The sequence below is a fragment of the Neomonachus schauinslandi genome, chromosome 14 (assembly GCF_002201575.2).
Source record: "Neomonachus schauinslandi chromosome 14, ASM220157v2, whole genome shotgun sequence".
NCBI lineage: Eukaryota > Metazoa > Chordata > Mammalia > Carnivora > Phocidae > Neomonachus > Neomonachus schauinslandi.
In genome coordinates this window covers 82,947,285-82,968,054 of record NC_058416.1, presented here as the reverse complement: position 1 = coordinate 82,968,054, position 20,770 = coordinate 82,947,285, and the positions used below count along the sequence as shown (strand labels likewise).

At 42.1% G+C, this 20,770-nt stretch overlaps 1 protein-coding gene across 1 annotated transcript in view; it reads left to right on the top strand.

Moving 5' to 3' along the window:
• The window catches only part of TRAFD1 (TRAF-type zinc finger domain containing 1), a 29,018-nt gene extending 9,944 nt beyond the window's left edge, over nucleotides 1-19,074 (top strand). The window contains exons 5-12 of the mRNA XM_021698503.1: nucleotides 1,639-2,044; nucleotides 3,115-3,321; nucleotides 13,110-13,186; nucleotides 15,074-15,304; nucleotides 16,492-16,612; nucleotides 17,280-17,619; nucleotides 17,866-17,938; nucleotides 18,144-19,074. Coding sequence (XP_021554178.1) covers nucleotides 1,639-2,044; nucleotides 3,115-3,321; nucleotides 13,110-13,186; nucleotides 15,074-15,304; nucleotides 16,492-16,612; nucleotides 17,280-17,619; nucleotides 17,866-17,938; nucleotides 18,144-18,203 — 1,515 coding nt within the window. The 3' untranslated portion in view covers nucleotides 18,204-19,074. The remainder of the gene's footprint in view (nucleotides 1-1,638; nucleotides 2,045-3,114; nucleotides 3,322-13,109; nucleotides 13,187-15,073; nucleotides 15,305-16,491; nucleotides 16,613-17,279; nucleotides 17,620-17,865; nucleotides 17,939-18,143) is intronic.
• Nucleotides 19,075-20,770: the final 1,696 nt, after the last annotated feature.

Here is a 20,770-nt window from a genome sequence, read left to right as displayed (position 1 = left end):
AATTTACCAAGGTATGCCCTTAATATTTGTACACTTTTATTCTATGTACCTAAAATGACAATTTATAATTTTAAAAGGTAATTCATAGTCATTGTAGAAAAATTGGAAAATGTAAGAAGAAAACAATAACCATAACTCCACAGCACAGAATTAAACATCTTATAAATACTCTTATTTATAAAAACTCTTACTAGTTTTTCTAAGCATTCAACCTATGTTTTATTGGGCCTCACCAGCAAGGGGGGGTTATGATTGAGGTCATGTTAACAGTAATGAGTATTTCTCCGGTTCTAATATTTACCTGCTGCATAAAACAACTTCCAGTCAGCTGTCCTGTCTTCATTCTCTCCCCTCCAGCTATTTCTAGGGGTAACATGGTAATATATCAATTATTATAAAGGTACAAGTACAAAGTATTTCCTTACATTCCTGCAAGTTAGACCAAGATAGTGGTAGACCAGAGATTAACTAAAGAGGTTTTTTTTTCAATTTTCTTTTTTTTTTTTAAACATTTTTCAATTTTCTTAAAAAAAAAAAGTTTTTACTTTATTTGGTGCTCTGGTGAGTTATTAGCACTTTTTAGGGTGGTTAACATAGTACTTACTATGTTACCTGGTATGTGCCAGAAATATTTTGCTCTTGGCTGTTGAGTACTTTTTTTTTTGGCTGTTGTAAGTTTAAATCAGTGGCATTTTTCTAATAAAATCTTCCTGAATCAGTATTATAGCTACATGGTATATAATTTTAAAGTCACAAAAGCATATATGTAAAAATTGTCTCTGTCTCTTCCATTCCTGTTCCTAGGCTCTCTTTAATCATTTTCTTGTGCTTTCTACAAGAGATATTCCATGCATACACAAATAATGCTAAAAATGTTTAAAGTAATATTTAGAATAGAACTTGGGTTTAATTTGTATGAAAAGAAATTTTTGTTCTTTGGCACAGTGGTTGTAAAGTGACTAAACTTTTGAAGTGATGTTACATTGAAGTTCTGAGTTTAAGTTCTGAAGTTTGGAATGTGTATATCAGAGTAACATATGCCTTTATATCTTTTTAATTTTTTGATGTTTTAGTTACAATTTCAAAATACGCTTTATAAAAGTTTTGTCCTTCATCTGCTGAGTGTTTATACTCTTGGGGTCATCTTTGTTGGTAATTCCTGGTTTACTTGGTCAATTTAAAACCAGTGCTGTATACAAATGTGCAGATTAGAAAATTCAGTGTCTTTCTAAAGGACAGCCTCTTTTCCTCATTACCAGGTACTTAAGATAGATTGGAGTAGTAAGGGGAAATTGGGCTGGTGGAGCTTTGGCAAACATCTGAATTGCTCTACTTTTGCTATTTGCTCCTGGGCTTTTCTGGCTGGTTTTGGGTTACTTTGTAATGGGTGCACAAAATGATGATAGGGTAGCTGAGTGAGTAGATGCCTTCTAAGAGTTTCTTTCCCTTTGTAGAATCTCGTGACAGGGACAAAGAGGGAAGCTGTGACTCCTGAATGCATAGAAAAGCATGGCAGGCAAAGCTAGGTTTGGAAAAGAATATTGAAGTAAATAAGTATGTTTGGCTTTCCTTTCCCTGTATTAAAACATAGCCTCTCTTAGATTGGCCTATTAACTGCCTTATTACTCTGTGTTGCAGGAGACTGAGTGTCCTCTACGGCTTGCCCTTTGCCAGCACTGTGATTTGGAACTTTCTGTTCTCAAACTGAAGGACCATGAAGATTACTGTGGTGCCCGGACGGAGTTATGTGGCAATTGTGGGCGCAATGTCCTGGTGAAAGATCTGAAGACTCATCCTGAAGTTTGTGGAAGAGACGGGGAGGAAAAGAGAGATGAGGTTGCCATGCCTCCTAATGCATATGATGAGTCCTGGGGTCAAGATGGCATCTGGATTGCATCCCAGCTCCTCAGGCAAATTGAGGCTCTGGACCCACCTGTGAGGCTACCCCGAAGACCCCTGAGAGCCTTTGAATCAGATCTTTTCCATAATAGAACTACCAACCAAAGGAACATGACAGCCCAGTTTCCAATTCAGAATAATCTATGTGAGTTGTGTTTGGATTAGAAAACTGGAATGGTATAAAAATCTCAGGGCAAATGGGAACAGGAATTTGGGGGCAAATAGATCTTAATAATAGAAATCTGATTGTAGTTAGGTAACATTAGGAAGACTACCTAACTTTCCTGTAGATTGGAAATAACAGAACCTTTTGCTGTTGGATTACTGTTGGATTATAGCTAGTGTTGATGACGATGACAGTGACAGTTCTGTTAATAGCTAATATTTACTGAGTATACAGTATGTGCTTCAGGCATTTGTAAAGTGCTTAATATTACTAAATGATTTAGTTCTCACAGTCATTCTTAGGTAAGTGGTAGAGCTGGGACTTGAATTCAGGCAGTCTGACTCCATGCTTCAAACTATTCTGCTATAGTGCAGAAATACATGAAAAATGTTTAGCACAGTGCTTGTCTCATAGTTACAGCTCAATAATTTTGGGTATTAATAAAATAATTAGAACAATAATGGAACCTTTTATCACAGCAGACTTAATGTTTGGAGTCCTGTGAGAACAGGAAGGCTAGGCTTTGTTCCTGCACTAATGCCTGTAAACCTTGAATATTTGCTAAGCATGGGGGAACTTGAGGTAGCAACATCTCTAATTTTTTTTTTAAGATGTATTTATTTATTTTATTTTATTTATTTATTTGAGAGAGAGAATGAGAGAGAGAAAGAGCACATGAGAGGGGGGAGGGTCAGAGGGAGAAGCAGACCCCCTGCTGAGCAAGGAGCCCGATATGGGACTCGATCCCGGGACTCCAGGATCATGACCTGAGCCGAAGGCAGTCGCCCAACCAACTGAGCCACCCAGGCGCCCAAGATGTATTTATTTATTTTAGAGCGTGGGTGCGCACAAGTGGGACGGGCAGAAGGAGAGAGGGAATCTCAAGCAGACTCCGCCCTGAGTGCGGAGCTCAACACAGGGCTCGATCTCATGACCCTAAGTTCAGAAACTGAGCCAAAATCAAGAGTCAGACACTTGACTGACTGTACTACCCAGGCACCCCTCTAATGTATCTTGAGTACTGATTATTTATTTATTTTTTCTTCCAGTGGAAGAACAAGAAAGGCAGGAAAGGAATAGAACCCGACAGCCCCCAAAAGAGGGTGGTGAAGATAGTGCAAACTTGGACTTCATGTTGGCCCTAAGTCTGCAAAATGAAGGGCAGGCCCGCAGTGTGGCAGAGCAGGACTTCTGGAGGGCTGTATGTGGTGCAGACCAGTCCCTTGAAGGTTCCAATGCTCTGAATGACATGAAGGGTAGGTTTGTTTATTCTGTACTAGCCTCTGTCTCTACAGGTTTTTTAATTCTTACACTATGTAATTTATATAAAATCGAGAGTTTTTCATGAGATAAGATTTACCGTTTTTGTTTTGCTTTTCCCAACTTTTTATTCTTTAAAACTGTCAGAATAATACAGTGAATGTCTATATACCCCTTGTTTATATTTACCAATTTTAGTATTTTCCATTTATTTTATATATTTTTATTTCTACCCCTGAACCATTTGAGAGTAAGTTGCAGACGTAACATTTTATCCCTAAATACTTTAGCATGTATCTTAAGAACAAAGGTATTATATGTAAACATATCACTCTAAGGAAATTTAACAAAAGTTCCCTACTTATATATAATATTCTTATTTATACAATAAATATCCTTATTTTGTTTTTAAGATCCAGGATTACACATTGTGTTTAGTTCTTTTTAGGTTAATTTAGTTTAGGCCCTTTCCCCCCCCCCCCCTTTTTTTTCCTTTTAGTACATTGGTACTTTTGAAGAGTCCAGGACAGTTGTTTTTCAGAATATTTCTTTCTCAATTTAGATTTGTCTGATTGTTTTCTCATATTTAGATTCAAGTTACACAGTTGTGGCAGAATTCCTACATTGGTGATGTTGTGTCCTTCTCAAGAAGTCAGTTTATCGTATTATTCATTAAAATGAGATCTATCAGATACCTCCATTATATGGGTAGCTTTTCCCTTTATAATACCTAGATTCAGGTTGTTATTTTGAGATTGTGGAAGAATGAGATATTTACACAACCTTTTATTTAGCAGTTTTTTGTATTCACTATTGTTTCTTGCTTGAATCAGGTATAACTGGTGATTGTACAATGGTGATTTTTCTGTTTTTATCCTTTGTTCTAAATTAGTTATTATTCTATTTTTTTTTTTTTTTTAAAGATTTTATTTATGTGACAGAGAGAATGAGAGCATAGAGGGAGGAGGGTCAGAGGGAGAAGCAGACTCCCCGCCAAGCAGGGAGCCCGATGCGGGACTCGATCCCGGGACTCCAGGATCATGACCTGAGCCGAAGGCAGTCGCTTAACCGACTGAGCCACCCAGGCGCCCATAAATTAGTTATTATTCTATAAAGAACTTTGCTCTCCTCCCTGCCTCATTTAAAAACAAATCTGGGGAGCCTGGCTGGCTCAGTCTCTGTGACTCTTGATCTCAGGGTCATGAGTTGGAGCCACGTGTTGAGTGTAGAAATTACTAAAAACCAAATAAATAAAAAGAAATAAAAACAATTTTTTTCTCTTTTTTTTTATTATCGGACTCATGGATTAAAACTAGGTTTTTATTTTTCTTATTTTTAAAGATTTTATTTATTTATTTGACAGAGAGAGAGAGACAGCAAGAGAGGGAACACAAGCAGGGGGAGTAGGAGAGGGAGAAGTAGGCTTCCTGCTGAGCAGGGAGCCCAATGTGGGGCTCGATCCCAGGACTCCGGGATCATGACCTAAGCCGAAGGCAGGCGCTTAACGACTGAGCCACCCAGGCACCCCTAAAAACTAGGTTTTTAAAAATAAAAAGTTGGATTGTGTTCAGTGAACCACTCCTTTGGGTCTCTTGTTTGGAGAACAGTATATTTGAGGGATGCATGTCATACATATTTAAAATGCTGGAGGGGCACCTGGTGGCTCAGTTAAGTGTCTGCTTTCAGCTTGGGTCATGATCTCAGGGTCCCGGGATCAAGCCCCAGTCCTGCTCAGTGGGGAGCCTGCTTCTCCCCACCCCCCACCTTCCCCCGGGCTCATGTTCCCTTTCTCTCTCTCAAATAAATAACTAAATAAAATCTTAAAAAAAATAAAATAAAATGCTGGAGTTGTAATAGGTTTTGGGGACCTAAACTTAAGCAGCTATCAGCTATGAGTTTTCTTTCTTCTTTTTTTTTTTTTAAAGATTTTATTTATTTGAGAGAGAATGAGAGCGAGCACGAGCAGTGGGGAAGGACAGAGAGAGAGGGAGAAGCAGACTCCCCGATGAGCAGGGAGCCCGATGCGCGACTTTCTCCCAGGACCCTGGGTTCATGACCTGAGCTGAAGGCAGACGCTTAACTGACTGAGCCACCCAGGTGCCCCATCTATGAGTTTTCTTTATGTCACTATGTGCATAACGACTCCAAGAACAGTAGGATAATTCTTAACATTTTATTGATTTAGATAAAATAGGAATTGGTCCTGGTTAAAAGAGGTAAATGGTAGTGTTTAATAGAAACTTGGATAGGTAATAGCATTTTGCTTTTTAAAAAATGTATTTTTAAATACTTTTAAAAATGTATTTTCTTAATTATAAGTTATATTAATGTGAAAAATAGTAAATATATATGTAAAATTTTTGTTTTTTTAAGAGGGTGTGGGAGGAGCAGACGGAGAGGGAGAGAATTTTTTTTTTTTATTAACATATAATGTATTATTTGTTTCAGAGGTACAGGTCTGTGAGTCATCAGTCTTACACAATTCACAGTGCTCACCGTAGCACATACCCTCCCCAGTGTCCATCACCCAGCCATCCCATCCCTCCCACCCCCGTCCACTCCAGCAACCTTCAGTTTGTTTCCTTATGTTTTGTCTTGTTTCATTTTTTCCTCTCTTTCCCTATAATGCTCTGCTTTGTTTCTCAAATTCCGCATACCAGTGGGAACATATGATAATTGTCTTTGACTTATTTCACTTAGCATAATACCCTCTAGTTCCATCCACATCGTTGCAAATGACAAGATTTCATTTTTTTTTTTTAAAGATTTTATTTATTTTTATTTGACACAGAGAGAGAGAGAGGGAGAGAGAGAGCACAAGCAGGGGGAGCGACAGGCAGAGGCAGAGGGAGAAGCAGGCTGCCTGCTGAGCAAGGAGCCCGATGCGGGGCTCGATCCCAGGACCCTGGGATCATGACCTGAGCCGACTGAGCCACCCAGGCGCCCCAAGATTTCATTTTTTGATGGCTGCATAATATTCCATTGTATATATATACCACATCTTCTTTATCCATTCACCTGTTGACATCTCAGCTCTTTCCATAGTTTGGCTATTGTGGACATTGCTGCTATAAACATTGGGGTGTACGTGCCCCTTCAGATCACTACATTTGTATCTTTGGGGTAAATACCCAATAGTGCAATTGCTGGGTCGTAGGGTAGCTCTATTTTCAACTTTCTGAGGAATCTCTCCATACTGTTTTCCAGAGTGGCTGCACCAGCTTGCATTCCCACCAACAGTGTCGGAGGGTTGAGAGGGAGAGAATCTTAAGCAGGTCCCACCTAGTGCAGGGCCTGATGAGGAGCTCAGTCTCACAACCCTGAGATCATGACCTGAGCCGAAACCAGGAGTTGGACGCTTAACCAGCTGGCGCCCCAAATGTTTTGTTTCTATGATCTCTAGACTGTGGCTGGTTAACATGTAAATTCAAAGGCTAAATAAGGGGTGAGTCTGTGGCTCCTTTGAGGGTTATGTCCCTATCAGTTGAAAAAACACTGTTTTAGGCTGTATTTTCTTTTTTTTTTCCTTTTTATTTATTTATTTATTTTTTCAAAGATTTTATTTATTTGACAGAGAGAGAGAGACCGAGTGAGAGGGAACACAAGCAGGGGGAGTGGGAGAGGGAGAAGCAGGCTTCCCGCAGAGCAGGGAGCCCGACGCAGGGCTAGATCCCAGGATCCTGGGATCATGACCTGAGCCGAAGGCAGACACTTAATAACTGAGCCACCCAGGCACCCCAGGCTGTATTTTCTTCCTTCAGAAAATGCTTTTTGTGTTGTAGAGGGTTTTTTTTTTTTTAATTGAAGTATAGTTGACATATTAAGTTAGTTTCAGTTGTACAACATAGTGATGCAACAATTATGTACATTATGAGATGCTTACCACAATAAATATATTACAGTGTTATTAACTGTATTCCCTGAGCTGTACTTTCCATCCCCTTGAGTAGAGGATATTTAAAAACAATTTGCAGGGCCCCTGGGTGGCTCACTTGGTTAAGTTTGCCTTTGGCTTGGGTCATGGTCCCAGGGTCCTGGGATTGAGCCCCATGTTGGGCTTCCTGCTCATCAGGGGGTCTGCTTCTCCCTCTCCCTCTCCTGCTCCCCCTGCTTGTGCTCTCTTGCTCACTCTCAAATAAATAAAATCTTCAAAAAAAAATTGCATCTGTAATAAAAATGATTGTGTAGGAATTAAATAGGTGAGTTTCATGTAAATTATGTCCCAATAAATCTGTTAAAGAAAAAAGAGGTAAAAATCCTGAAAAAAAAATTTAAGATTGTGAAAGAGTGTAAAAGGAAGCATAAGTCTCCTCCTCACCCACTGATAAGTCTCCTGGTTCTCCCCAGAGGTTACCACTTTCAGCAGGTAATTAGGTAACCTTATATTTTTTTGCACAGAAAAGGATGTGAATATGTACTATGATGAGATTGTTTAAAAGCTGGTTTTATGGGCGCCTGGGTGGCTCAGTTGGTTAAGCGACTGCCTTCGGCTCAGGTCATGATCCTGGAGTCCCGGGATCGAGTCCCGCATCGGGCTCCCTGCTCCGTGGGGAGTCTGCTTCTCCCTCTGCCCTCTTCCCTCTCGTGCTCTCTGTCTCTCATTCTCTCTCTCTCAAATAAATAAATAAAATCTTTAAAAAAAAAAAAAAAAAGCTGGTTTTATTAAACTTCCTGCATTTTGGGGAGCAGAACAAGGCTTGTCAATGTAATGTTTGGCTTTGAATTCTTCTCCATTTCTAAGTTTGGTAACCCTTTATGAAATATTGACAGATTCTCTCCCTTATTACCTTTGATCTGTTTTTTACCTAATAGTTGCTGCTTCTTTTGCTTAGGAAAATGCACTAGTCCCAAAGAAAGCATTTCCAAAGTCTGAGCATCATTTTTTAATGTGAGTCTCCTTATCACCCTTTCAGACTTGATTTTCATGGTGCTAAACAAAGTAAAATGCAGTAGCATAGTAGTGACAGGTGAAGACTGAGTTCAGTGTAGTTTCCTTTATTTTCTCCTTTCTTGATCATATCTTAAATTGTTTTATTGACTTTTGTTTGCTTGTTTCATTCCATTTTTCCTCTCTACCGGTTTGGAATTTATATTCTTTGCCTCTGTTCTTGTGATGGTTGCCCAGGAAATTTCAACATCTTTATTTAATTTAACAAAGAATAAAATTAATCAACCTTATCACATTTATCCCAATTAGTACAGTACCTTTAGAATTAAGATCTTTTCTTTATAATTTAAAAACTACTATATGTGGTAAGTTAGTGTTCTCTCGTTTTCTTTTTAGCACCATGTTATAGATACTTCTTGTTTTATATACTCATTGTATTTATTTTATTTATTACGTGTTTACCATTTTGCTTTGCTCACCCATTCTTCCTTGTTTCCCAGAACTTCCTTCTAGGATAAATTTCTTCCTAAGGTATATTCTTTGGAAATTCTGTTGAAAGTGTCAGTTGATTGTAAATTCTCTATTTTTGTTTGTCTGAAATCTTATTTTTTCTTGTAGTAGTTTCTCTGTCACACAGTTCAAGATTGCCAATTATTTTGTCTTAGTTCTTTGAAGATATTTTGGCTTCTGTTGTTGGCTATAGAGATGTCATCTGTTAGTGTTGTTATTTCTCTATAGGTACTTTGTCTTTTCTCTCTGGCTCATTTTAAGATCTTTTTGTCTTTGAGTTCTGCAGTTTCCTGATGATTGTCTCTGCCTTTAAATTTCTTTGGATTTGCTGGCTTTCCTGATTTGTAAATTTAGTATTTTCATCTATATGGAAAATTGTCATCTGTTATTTCTTTGATTATTGCTTGTCTTCCTTTTTTTTTTCTTTAAGATTTTATTTATTTGAGAGAGAGAGAGAATGGGGAGGGGCAGGGAGGGACAGAGGGAGAGAGAGAGAGCAGCTGATTCCCTGCTGAGCAGGGAGCCTGGCACAGGGCTCAATTCTAGGACCCTGAGATCATGACCTGAGCCGAAGGCAGACGCTTAACCAACGGAGCCACCCAGGTGCCCTTGTCTTCCATTCTTTGTAGTCTTTTTCTTTTTTTTTTTTTAAGATTTTATTTATTTATTTGAGAGAGTGTGAGTGGGCGCGAGTGGGCACGAGTGCAAGTGGGGGGTGGGGGAGAGAATCTCAAGCAGACTCCCCACTGAGCACCGAGCCTGATGCGGGGCTTGATCTCAATCCTGAGATTCGGACCTGAGCCAAAATCAAGAGTCTAACGCTTAACTACTGAGCCACCCAGGCTCTCCTACATGTGTTAGATTTTGCTCTATCCTCTGTTTTTTTTTTTTTTTTTAAAGATTTTATTTATTTATTCATGAGAGACAGAGAGAGAGACAGAGGCAGAGGGAGAAGCAGGCTCCCCGCGGAGCAGGGAGCCCGATGCGGGACTCGATCCCAGGACCCTGGGATCATGACCTGAGCCGAAGGCAGACGCTTAACCGACTGAGCCACCCAGGCGTCCCGATATCCTCTGTTTCTTATATTTTCCATTTCTTTGTCCTCTGGGGTGCATTCTGGGTAATTTCTTAAATGTCTGCTTTCTAATCTATTGTTCAATATGTCCATTGAGGTTTTCACTTCAGTGATTAATATAGTTTTCATTTATTTGAGTTGCATTTGATTGTTTTTTTCTTCAGTGTGCCTCATCATGTTTTAAATAATTTTTTTTTTTTTTTAAGATTTATTTATTTCAGAGAGAGAGAGTGTGAGAAAGAGAGAACACCGGTAGGAGGAGGGCAGGGGGAGAGGGAGAAGCCGACTCCCGGCTGAGCAGGGAACCAGATGTGGGGCTTGATCCCAGGACTCTGAGATAATGACCTGAGCCGAAGGCAGACGCTTTAACTGACTGAGCCACCCAGGCACCCCTTAAATAATCCTTTATAGGAGCGCCTGGGTGGCTCAGTTGGTTAAGTGTCCGACTATTGGTTTGGGCTCTGGTCATGATCTCATGGGTTGTGAGATTGAGCCCTGTATGGGCTCCATGCTCAGGAGGGAGTCTGCTTGAAGATTCCCTCTGCCCCTGCTCATGTGCTTGTGTGCACTCTCTCAAATAAATGTTTGTTTTTTTTTTTTTAAGATTTTATCAGAGAAAGAGAGGGCACAAGCAGGGGGAGTGGCAGGCAGAGGGAAGAGCAGGCTCCCTGCTGAGCAAGGAGCCCAATGTGGGACTTGATCCCAGGACTCTGGGATCATGACCTGATCTTACAAAAGGCTTTTTTTTTTTTTTTAAATCTGGGGTAGTCCTATTCCAATTCCTTTTTAAACACGTCTTTAAACATTTTAGATATACTTATTTTTCTGTAGTGTCTGAAAATATACCTAAAGTCTCTTTTGCTATTTGTTTCTGCTGACTGTCATGGTGGCTTGCTGCCTCCTGCATGTGTGGGGTTTTTTTGTTGTTGTTTGTTTTTTATTTTTTTAGTATTATTATTTTTTTTTAAAGATTTTATTTATTTATTTGACAGAGAGAGACACAGCGAGAGAGGGAACACAAGCAGGGGGAGTGAGAGAGGGAGAAGCAGGCTTCCCGCTGAGCAGGGAGCCCGATGCAGGGCTCGATCCCAGGACCCTGGGATCCTGACCTGAGCCGAAGGCAGACGCTTAACGACTGAGCCACCCAGGCATCCCTTTTTTTAGTATTATTTGAGAGAGAGGGTGCATGTGAGCGTGAGGGGGGAGGAGGGGCGGAGGGGAAGAGGAAGAGAAGCAGATTCCCTGCTGAGCAAGGAGCCTGATGCGAGACTCGATTCTAGGACCCTGAGATCATGACCGGAGCTGAAGGCACATGCTTAACTGACTGAGCCACCCCTGTTTTTAATTTTTTAAAAGATTTATTTATTTTAGAGAGCATGCAAGTGGGGGGAGGGGCGGAAAGGGGGGAGTAGAGCGAGAGACCAACTCCCAAGCAGACTTTGTGCTGAGCTGAGAGCTGAACTCAGGGCTTGATCCCGTGACCCAGGAGGTCATGACCTGAGCCAAAACCAAGAGTCAGATACCCAACCTACTGAGCCACCCACATGCCCGCGCTGTGTATGTTTTAACATTAAACTTCCTAACGTGTTCCTCAGAGTATTTTAGATATGCTTCTTGTAGGTGCCTAGGGATACTACTGACTGGGATAATTTTATTTATTTTTTTATTTTTTAAAAGATTTATTTAAGAAAGAGCGGGGGGGCTGTGGAGGAGGGGGCAGAGGGAGAAAGAATCTTTTTTTTTTAAGATTTTATTTATTTATTTGACAGAGAGAGAGATAGCGAGAGCAGGAACACAAGCAGGGGGAGTGGGAGAAGGAGAAGCAGGCTTCCCACTGAGCAGGGAGCCCGATGCGGGGCTCGATCCCAGGACCCTGGGATCATGACCTGAGCCGAAGGCAGACGCTTAACGACTGAGCCACCCAGGTGCCCCGGAAGAAAGAATCTTAAGCAGACACTTGCTGGGTGCTGAGCTTGATGTGGGGCTCAATTTCACGACCCTGAGATCGTGCACGACCCTGAGATTGTGCATGACTTGAGCTGAAATCAAGAGTCAGATGCCCAGCAGACTGCACTGTACCACCCAGGTGCCCCTGGGATAGTTTTAAATTGAATTTTTGGTTGGCTTGGACTTTTAAAAATTATAAACGTGAATGTATGTAAAAACAAATGTAGATTCTAGACTCAAACCCACGTAAAGGCCAAACTAATTACTGTTCCTTGGTAAAGACTTTTTTGTCCTACCCAGAGTGAAGACCTAGGTAGGCAGGTTTTCTTAACTCTTCTCATTGTTCACCCTCCAGTTGTTCAGCAGTCTTATTGAGGCTGTTGTGTTTGGGGAATCCTGGATTTAAAACTAATCTTACTTATTTGCTCTCATAAATTACTTTTGTTGTGTATCATTCTTGGTATTTTGTACTGGAGAGTTTTTAAGGATATCTGTCTACCAGTCATAAGTGATATCTGTCTACCAGTCATAAGTGAGCCTCAACTTCTTGATCAGTAAAATGAGGGTAATGTAGGATCTCCTTTATAAGTCTTCTCTGTGGATAGAAATAATGCACAGAAGCTTTTATTTTATTTTATTTTTTTTTAAAGATTTTATTTATCTACTTGACAGAGAGAGACACAGCGAGAGAGGGAACACAAGCAGCGGGAGCGGGAGAGGGAGAAGCAGGCTCCCCGCAGAGCAGGGAGCCCGATGCGGGACTCAATCCCAGGACCCCGGGATCATGACCTGAGTCGAAGGCAGTCGCTTAACCAACTGAGCCACCCAGGCGCCCGCACAGAAGCTTTTATTTTATTTTATTTTATTTTATTTTTTTAAAGATTTTATTTATTTATTTGACAGAGAGAGACACAGTGAGAGAGGGAACACAAGTGAGGGAGTGGGAGAGGGAGAAGCAGGCTTCCCGCCAAGCAGGGAGCCCGATGCGGGGCTCGATCCCAGGACCCTGGGATCATGACCTGAGCTGAAGGCAGACGCTTAACGACTGAGCCACCCAGGCGCCCAAGCACAGAAGCTTTTAGATTAGTGCCTGGGGTTAGTACACATTTACATTCTTCCTTAGAGTAATGGGTAAACTACTACTTTACTCTTTCTCAGGAAATGGTGACAAGTAAATCTCTTTTTCCATACTGGAAGTTTTTTCCTTAGGATTTGTCTTAGATGGCTCCTCTTGGAGGATTTACAGTCCCACAAATTGCTACATCTAAGATAGTCAAAGGAAGTCAGACTTTTATATAAAACCTTACAAGGGGGATAAAGTTTGTTTCTGTTCATTGAGTCTGACTGTATGGCCTGATACCTAGGTGCAGCTGACCGGACCATGTTGCCTTGTGAATTTTGTGAGGAGCTCTACCCAGAGGAACTTCTGATAGACCATCAGGTGTGTTTTAATTACTTGAGGAATGTGTGCAGGCCATAGTTGGTGTTGTAGGCCACATGAGATCTTGAGCCAACTTTTTTTTTCTTTTAAGATTTTATTTATTTGACAGAGAGAGAGATAGCAAGAGAGGGAACACAAGCAGGGGGAGTGGGAGAGGGAGAAACAGGCTTCCCGCCAAGCAAGGAGCCTGATGCGGGGCTTGATCCCAGGACCCTGGAACCATGACCTGGGCCAAAGGCAGTTGCTTAACCAGCTGAGCCACCCAAGTGCCCCTTGAGCTAACTATTTTTATATACCTGTGGCAGGAGGTAGCCCCTGTGTTTCTTTTTTTTTAAGGTTTTATTTATTTGACAGAGAGAGAACACAAGTAGGCAGAGTGGCAGGCAGAGAGAGAGGGAGAAGCAGGCTCCCCACTGAGCAGGGACCCCGATGTGGGGCTCGATCCCCGGATCCTGGGATCATGACCTGAGCCGAAAGCAGACGCTTAACGACTGAGCCACCCAGGCGCCCCGCCACTGTGTTTCTTACCATGGTGTGACTGACCTAAGGGTATGAGAACTCAGCTTTGTTCCCTCTTGGAAAAAAGTAATCGTTCGTTCCAGCAGGCCCGGTTGCTCTCTCCATACTATGGTGACTAGTGTACATCTCCACCGACCATCTTAATCTGGTGTCATCTCATGCCCCATTTTGATTTATTGGAGGTGTACTGAAGTCCTTGAAGTTCCCTGGAAGGGTTAAGGATCTTTTTTGCACTTTACTTTTTTTTTTTTTTTTAAGATTTTATTTATTCATAAGAGACAGAGAGGCAGAGGGAGAAGCAGGCTCCCCGCTAAGCAGGGAGTCTCATGCGGGACTCGATCCCAGGACTCTGAGATCATGACCTGAGCCGAAGGCAGACGCTTAACCATCTGAGCCACCCAGGTGCCCTGCACTTTACTTTTTCTTCCTGCAAGATGTGTGGTTATCCACCCCTGCTTCCTCAACACCCAACAACATCCTTACTTGTAGACTTTGTTCTGACATAACTTTCAGGAAACCGTCCTGAGGGATCTTATGAAGACAAGGTCAGAGGTCCCACCTGTGTCCTCAGTAGTCCTGTGCCCACTTCTCTTTTAGCCTGTCACCCCATGGTGTGGTCTCCTGATCTCCTGTTGGTCTGCACCACTAGGCTGAGTTCCTTGAGAAGATTCTGTGTTTTCCTAGCTACTGAATCTCAATACCTGGTATATGAAAGGTGTCCTATGCTTTTTGAATGATTGCAAGTTCATGAGCTATTTAGAAATGATAAGAGAGAATAGCCTTTGTGTTTGAGGATTACGTGGTGGAGGGAACCACTTTTTCCCCTTGGTTTGGCCTCATCTGGCATTTCCATAACTATTAAGTAATCCCTGTGCTCTGGGTGGAACATATATTCCCCCCATAAGTGGAATAATATAGTGTTTGAATACATCTACTTTTTGGTTTGGGAAGAGCATAAGAAAACCTATTAATAGGGACAGCAGCCTCTTTTACTTAATGGCTGTGGGAAGAATCTTGAATCTTCTCAATTTAAAAAGAATAATCACAGGGGGTCCTGTCTGGCTTAGTTGGTAGAGCATGTGACTCTTGATCTCAGGGTTATAAGTTCTATCCCCACATTGGGTGAGATTACTTAAAAAATAAAATCTTTAAAAAAGAAAAAATAATAATAACCACATGAACACAGTAAAAACAATGTAGAATGGTACAGAAATGTTTAAGAGTGTTCCATCTGTGTTTGCCCTAACCCTTTTTAGTCTCTCTCCCCATTATTAAGAATTAACATTTGTGACTTTCAGACAATGTTTTAGGAATGTAGTGTTTTCCTTAACGCCTCTTTTTTTTTTTAACCTGTGTTTTTTGAGACAGACAAGCTGTAATCCTTCCTGTGCCTTACCTTCACTCAGTATGGGCAGTACTTCCCCCAAAGGGGTGGAGGATCCTGATGTCATCTTCCAAAAGTTTTTGCAGCAGGCTGCGAGTAACCAGTTAGACTCTTTGATGGGCCTGAGTAATTCACCCCCTGTGGAGGATAGCATCATCATCCCATGTGAATTCTGTGGGGTACAGCTGGAGGAGGAGGTGCTGTTCCATCACCAGGTAAAAGTCCCCAGAGGACCTGTCTGCTTCACTCTGAATGAACCTAGGCTTTCAGAACTGAGAATGCTTCTTTAGCTTTTAAGTTGCATGCATACCTGACCTGGCTACTGGCCGTGCCCTGTTCTGTGAACTATCTGAGGTATACACTGACTCAGGCTTTTAGACTTTCTCTGCCTCTGTCAACTAAAACCATAATGTCATTAGCTGGGGACCCAGGACTCCATTTAAGCAGGCATCCAGGACCTGTCAGAAGGACTTGTTTTTATTTTTATCATTTTAGAGGGTGGGAGAACACATGTAGAAGGGGAGGGGAGGAGGAGCAGAAAGAGAATCTTAAGCAGGCTCCACCCTCAGCTTAGAGCCCCAAATAGGGCTCGATCTCACAACCTTGAGATCATGACCTGAGCCGAAACCAAGAGTTAGACACTTAACTGACTGAACCACCCAGACACCTCCTTGCCAAAAGGATTTTGATGAGAATTTCCCTGAGGTCACTGACAAACGTTTTATTTTTGACCAGGTAGGTTCTTCCTGTTGTGGAGGCACTGAGTCTTGGATTCCTGGCTTTACCTTTGTAGATAGGTTCTGTCCCCTCACTGGGGATATCTATAAATGAAGGAGTTAAGACTAGGCAGTCTGAAGCTCTTTTTTAGGTTTGCAGTCTAGGATTCCAACCTGTTGGTAAAAAAATACATTTTCTGCCTAGTCTTGTTTGTTATTAGGAGCTAATGCTGAGGGTATGTTCAGGGTCTTTTCTGTAGTTGGTCCCATATAGCTCTTGCTAGAGCATCACACATTTCATTTCTGTAAGAAAGACTTCTGCTTTTGGATCAAGCAGTAGACAAGTAACTGCTTGTTGTCTCGGGAGACTGAAATAAGCAACCATGCAAATGTTCTGTGATCAAAGTATTGACATGCTTTTCTGGGTTCTTAAGACCAGCCCTTCCTTTATCCTGGCACAATCAGAGTGCTTCTTTCAGTGCTTTAGGTGCTAATGGGAATGATTGTGCCATTCCATATGTTTTTCCTCTTAGTCCCAGGCCCTTCCTGACAGTAGTTGTCAAAGTCATGTCTGTCTCCTCCCTCCCCCCATTAGGTCTGTTTATCCAGCCTGCTATTCCTTTCTTTCATAGTTATTCATAGGAATAACTCAATCCTGAGGAACTAATTCTGGTTTTTCTTGTTAGGACCAGTGTGACCAACGCCCAGCCACAGCAAACAACCATGTGACAGAGGGGATTCCTAGACAGGATTTCCAGCCTCCAGAGACCTCACCAGAGCTGCCCAAGAGGCGTGTCAGACACCAGGGTATTAGCCAGGGCTGAGCCAAGGCCACAGGTCTGCTGCTGGCTCAGGCCTGCTTACCACTTCTCATCTGCTACTCTAACATGGGGGTTACCTGAATTCTGAATTACCAAGCACAGTAGGATCTCATTGGGGACTCTTATGTGGCTAGTTGTGGTCCCATGTTAGACTAAGCTGTCTGGAGTGTATTATAGGGTAATGGCTGTGGGGACAGCCGTGAGACCTACTTGTCAGTGCTTATTCAGCTGTAGGTCTCCTATCTGTGCAGTTAGTGGATAATTTGGAGATAATTTTCAGACCTTACTATGTCTGCCCTGAGTCCCTGCTTCTAGTTGAACTATGTTAAGGGTACTCCTATTTATTAGTAATATTATTTAGAAGCCTCATGAGTAGGCAGGTAAGCTGTTTTTGAAACCTAACCACTACAAAGCCAATTAGAAACTGTTTTTCGAGATTTGCTGGTACACCATTGTTGAATACTCAGGAGACTGTATTTGAGGACTCAGGTAGTAAGTGTGGACAAGGTGTTCCCAACCAACCTTGTTCTAGAGATGTGGGTTTCAACAGTAAGGCAGTCTTTTACCCAGAATCCTATTATTCCTGCCCCAGATCCAGCACTAATAGCAAGAGCAGGCTTTTCCCTAAAGCTGGTGCTTTTTTCTCTTTTCAGGAGACTTGTCTTCTGGTTATATGGATGATATCAAGCAGGAAACGGCTAAAGGGACCACCTACCCTCTTCCCTCCAGCAGACCCATTAACAGTATGACAGCAACTTGTAACCGACTGTCAACATCCACATCAGGCCCCAGAACTGGGTGCCAGCCTAGCCCTCCTCGCATATTGAAGCTCAACAACTTAGACAGCCAGGATGGCCGGGCACGCAATCGAAACAGCCATAACGCAGCCATGGCCACTGGACACGTGCCAGTGATTCACCCAGTGCGAAATCTCTACCCAGAAAACCTTGTACCCACCTTCCCCCGTGGGCCTTCAGGGAGGTACGGTGTAAGGTAAGAATCAGTAGCCAGGAGTGGAGCTTGGGAGTAGCTCAGGAGAACATGGTGGGAGTATGGACTTTGCGTGTATTGCGACCTGATCCCAAAATACTCTTTTGCTTTCTTTGGATTTTTCATTGTTCATTTGTTTTGTCTGCTGGTGGGAAGTTGCTTTTGTCTGGTTCCAGCAGTTTCTGTTCTGAGTTTCTGACCTTTGTTCAGAAATATCTCAGGAACTGGTTTCCAATCCTTCTCTTTCAGTGGTAGGAGTGAAGGTGGCAGGAACTCGCGGGTCACCTCCACAGCCGCCAGCTACCGAAACAGAACTGCAAAGGTAATTGGGGATCCAGCCAATGATGGCTCAGTGAGGACTCATAATTGGGTGGGACTGGTATGGTTCTTGGAGTCCGAAGAGGTGGGCATCAGGCAGTGGATGAGGTTTCCGTCGAAGTTTGACATTTATTTTTAGGGCTCTAAAGGAGGACGACTGCTTTTTCACTTCCTCCTTTCTGCTTCGTTTGTGTTCTCTTGTTCAACAGGCAAAACCCCCCAAGCAACAGGGAGCTGGGGATGCAGAGGAGGAAGAGGAGGAGGAGTAATGGTGTCACAGAGAACCCGCGCAGTTGTTCCATCTTTTCTGCACAGCAGCACTTGCCGCGGTTCAGGCTCCACCTCTTGGGCTCTGTGGGCAGGGGAGATTTTACAGATTTTAACTTTTTGTAGGTTATGGCCATTTTGTGTCTTTTGAGATTGTGCTGTGGGAGTTTGAGGGTTTGGGGGAGGGTTAGCAGGGAGGCTGTTGAGAAATGTTTCATCTTTAGCTACTGCCTTTTGGCTGCGCAGAAATACAAATTATGGCCTCTCAGCCCACCAGGGCTCCATCTTTTGACATACTGTTGCCACTGCTTCTTGGTGCTGTGTAGTCCTGGTGGAAAGAGGAGAGAGGGTTCTGGAAACCTGGTACTCACCAGTGAAGTGATTCTCTTCTCTGCTGGGGCCTCACTTTGGGAACTTTTAGGTACCCTCTCCTGTGTACTGTCCCTCCCCACTGTAGAATTTGGGCCTGTGGTGTGTATGGAGGCACTCTGGTAAAGTGTTCAGGCCAGTTGCAATATATGTTAGGAACAAGGCTTTGGAGATGAGTTGAGCTAGAGGTGAGTGCACTAGAGGCTTTGTTTAAATCTGCTTCTTTGGCATTTGGCGTAACTGTTTCTGGTGGGGAGCACGGCTCCTTTGTCTTTACTGTCTTCTGATGGAGAAGGCTGGGGGCTCCCTGTTGCCACCAGAGCCATGCTGGGCTCTGCCTGGATCAGGACTGAGGCCTGAGCTCCATGGCTTGCCCTGAAAACCAAGTATCAGAGCCCCCATCCCCTCTTTTTATTTTACTACTACTATTACTAGTACTACTACTACTACTATTATTATTATTAACATACTTGTAATAGAAATAAAGTTTGTACTTGGAGTTCAGCTGAGTCTTGTGGTTCCTTCTCCTTTGCACTCTGGAGACCTCAGGGAAGACAGAGTGGGCTGGAGTTGCCCCTGAAATATGGGGGAAGGTGAGAAGGACTGGGCTTTTTTTTTTTCTTTCTGTGCTTCCTGGAACTCTAGTAGTTGCAGCATGAGCTTCTTTTCAGTGCCAGACATTCAAGATATAGTTTTCTATTGGATTTTGAGAAAATGGATGGTTGTTGCAGCTCTGGTGATGATTTGGGGTGGAGGTGGGACTGCCTCCAACTAAATAGAGAAAGGCAGATATCTTAAAAGCCTCAGTCCTGAGTGTGGTTGAGCCTTAGCAGAATTATTCATTACCCCTCAGCACCTCACAGTTTGCACAGGACCTTAGGTCATTTTGAGCTTATTTTTTCTCCTAACAACCTAGTGGGGCTGGGAAAAGAGGGAAGAATTGCCTCATTTCATCAGTGGAAAGGAGTGATCTGCAGAAGGCTATGCAGATAATTCATGGCAGAGCCAGGGACTCATATCCAGGTCTGAGCTATACTGAGAAAAAGAAGCAAGACCAGAGAAAAGAATATATAACTATAGGGGGTTTTTTGTATAGTTTATGTCAGTTATTATCAGTCAGCTCAGAAAGACCTTGTCTTTGGTGAAAGAAGCCCAAAAAGACTGTGAGAGAATTGGGTCACTTCTGGCATGATTGAAAATCCCCTTGGGACTTAAAGGAGGCATGAGGAAGAATTCTCTGGGGCAGAGAGGGCTTTGGGGCTTGTCACCCATAACTTTAGTTTTTGGGGATGGACATAGATAAACTTGTTTTCCTTCCCTTTGGTTGGATTAGACATTCAGTAAAATAGTAATTTTTTTGGTTTGTTTTACTTTCTTTAGTAATCTGTAGTTTTTCAATGTTTTATAATGGATATACTTTTTGGGGCACCTGGGTGGCTCAGTTGTTAAGCGTCTATTACTATTGAAATGATGATTTTCTAACTCCGTTTCCTTCTACATTTTAGTTGTTGGTATTCTACTTTAAGGAAGAACTCTTCTTTCTCCCCCATTCATTCATATATAAAAATAGGTTATTTTATTCAATTTTTTATTATCCATCTCTGTCATTTATTCTGATGCTCAGATATAGTAATTTTGATGGCCAGATTTGGCCAGCTGGTTCCTGTGTCTTTTTTTGGCATGACCAACTATTTCTTGAGTACATTCTTACTTTTTGACACAAGATATTCCAGGTTCATCTTGTATTTTCCCTGCCTCGGGCTAGAATTAATTTTTTTGCCCAGAAACCCTGGATTCTTTTGGGGGTGAAGAGTAGTTAGAAACCATCATCTGGGTGCTTGACATGTACACAATGTTACTGTGGCGGGGGGCATTGCTTCTGTGTCCTCTCAGCAGACAGCTACGAAATATGTGTATGTTTATATATGTATTATGTATGTGTGTTATAGACATGCATATACTTGATTTTATAACTGTGTATACCACCATGAGTTCATAACAAGACATCCAATTTCAGTCTATCACCACAGGGTTGATTCTGTCTATCCTTTGCCTTCTCCAGCAATGAGAAATCTGGCTCCTGTTATTCTCAATATATTTACTTATTTGCTCAATTCTCAAATACAGAGAAAGTTTTTTTTTTTTAAGATTTTATTTATTTATTCGTAAGAGACAGAGAGAGAGAGGCAGAGGGAGAAGC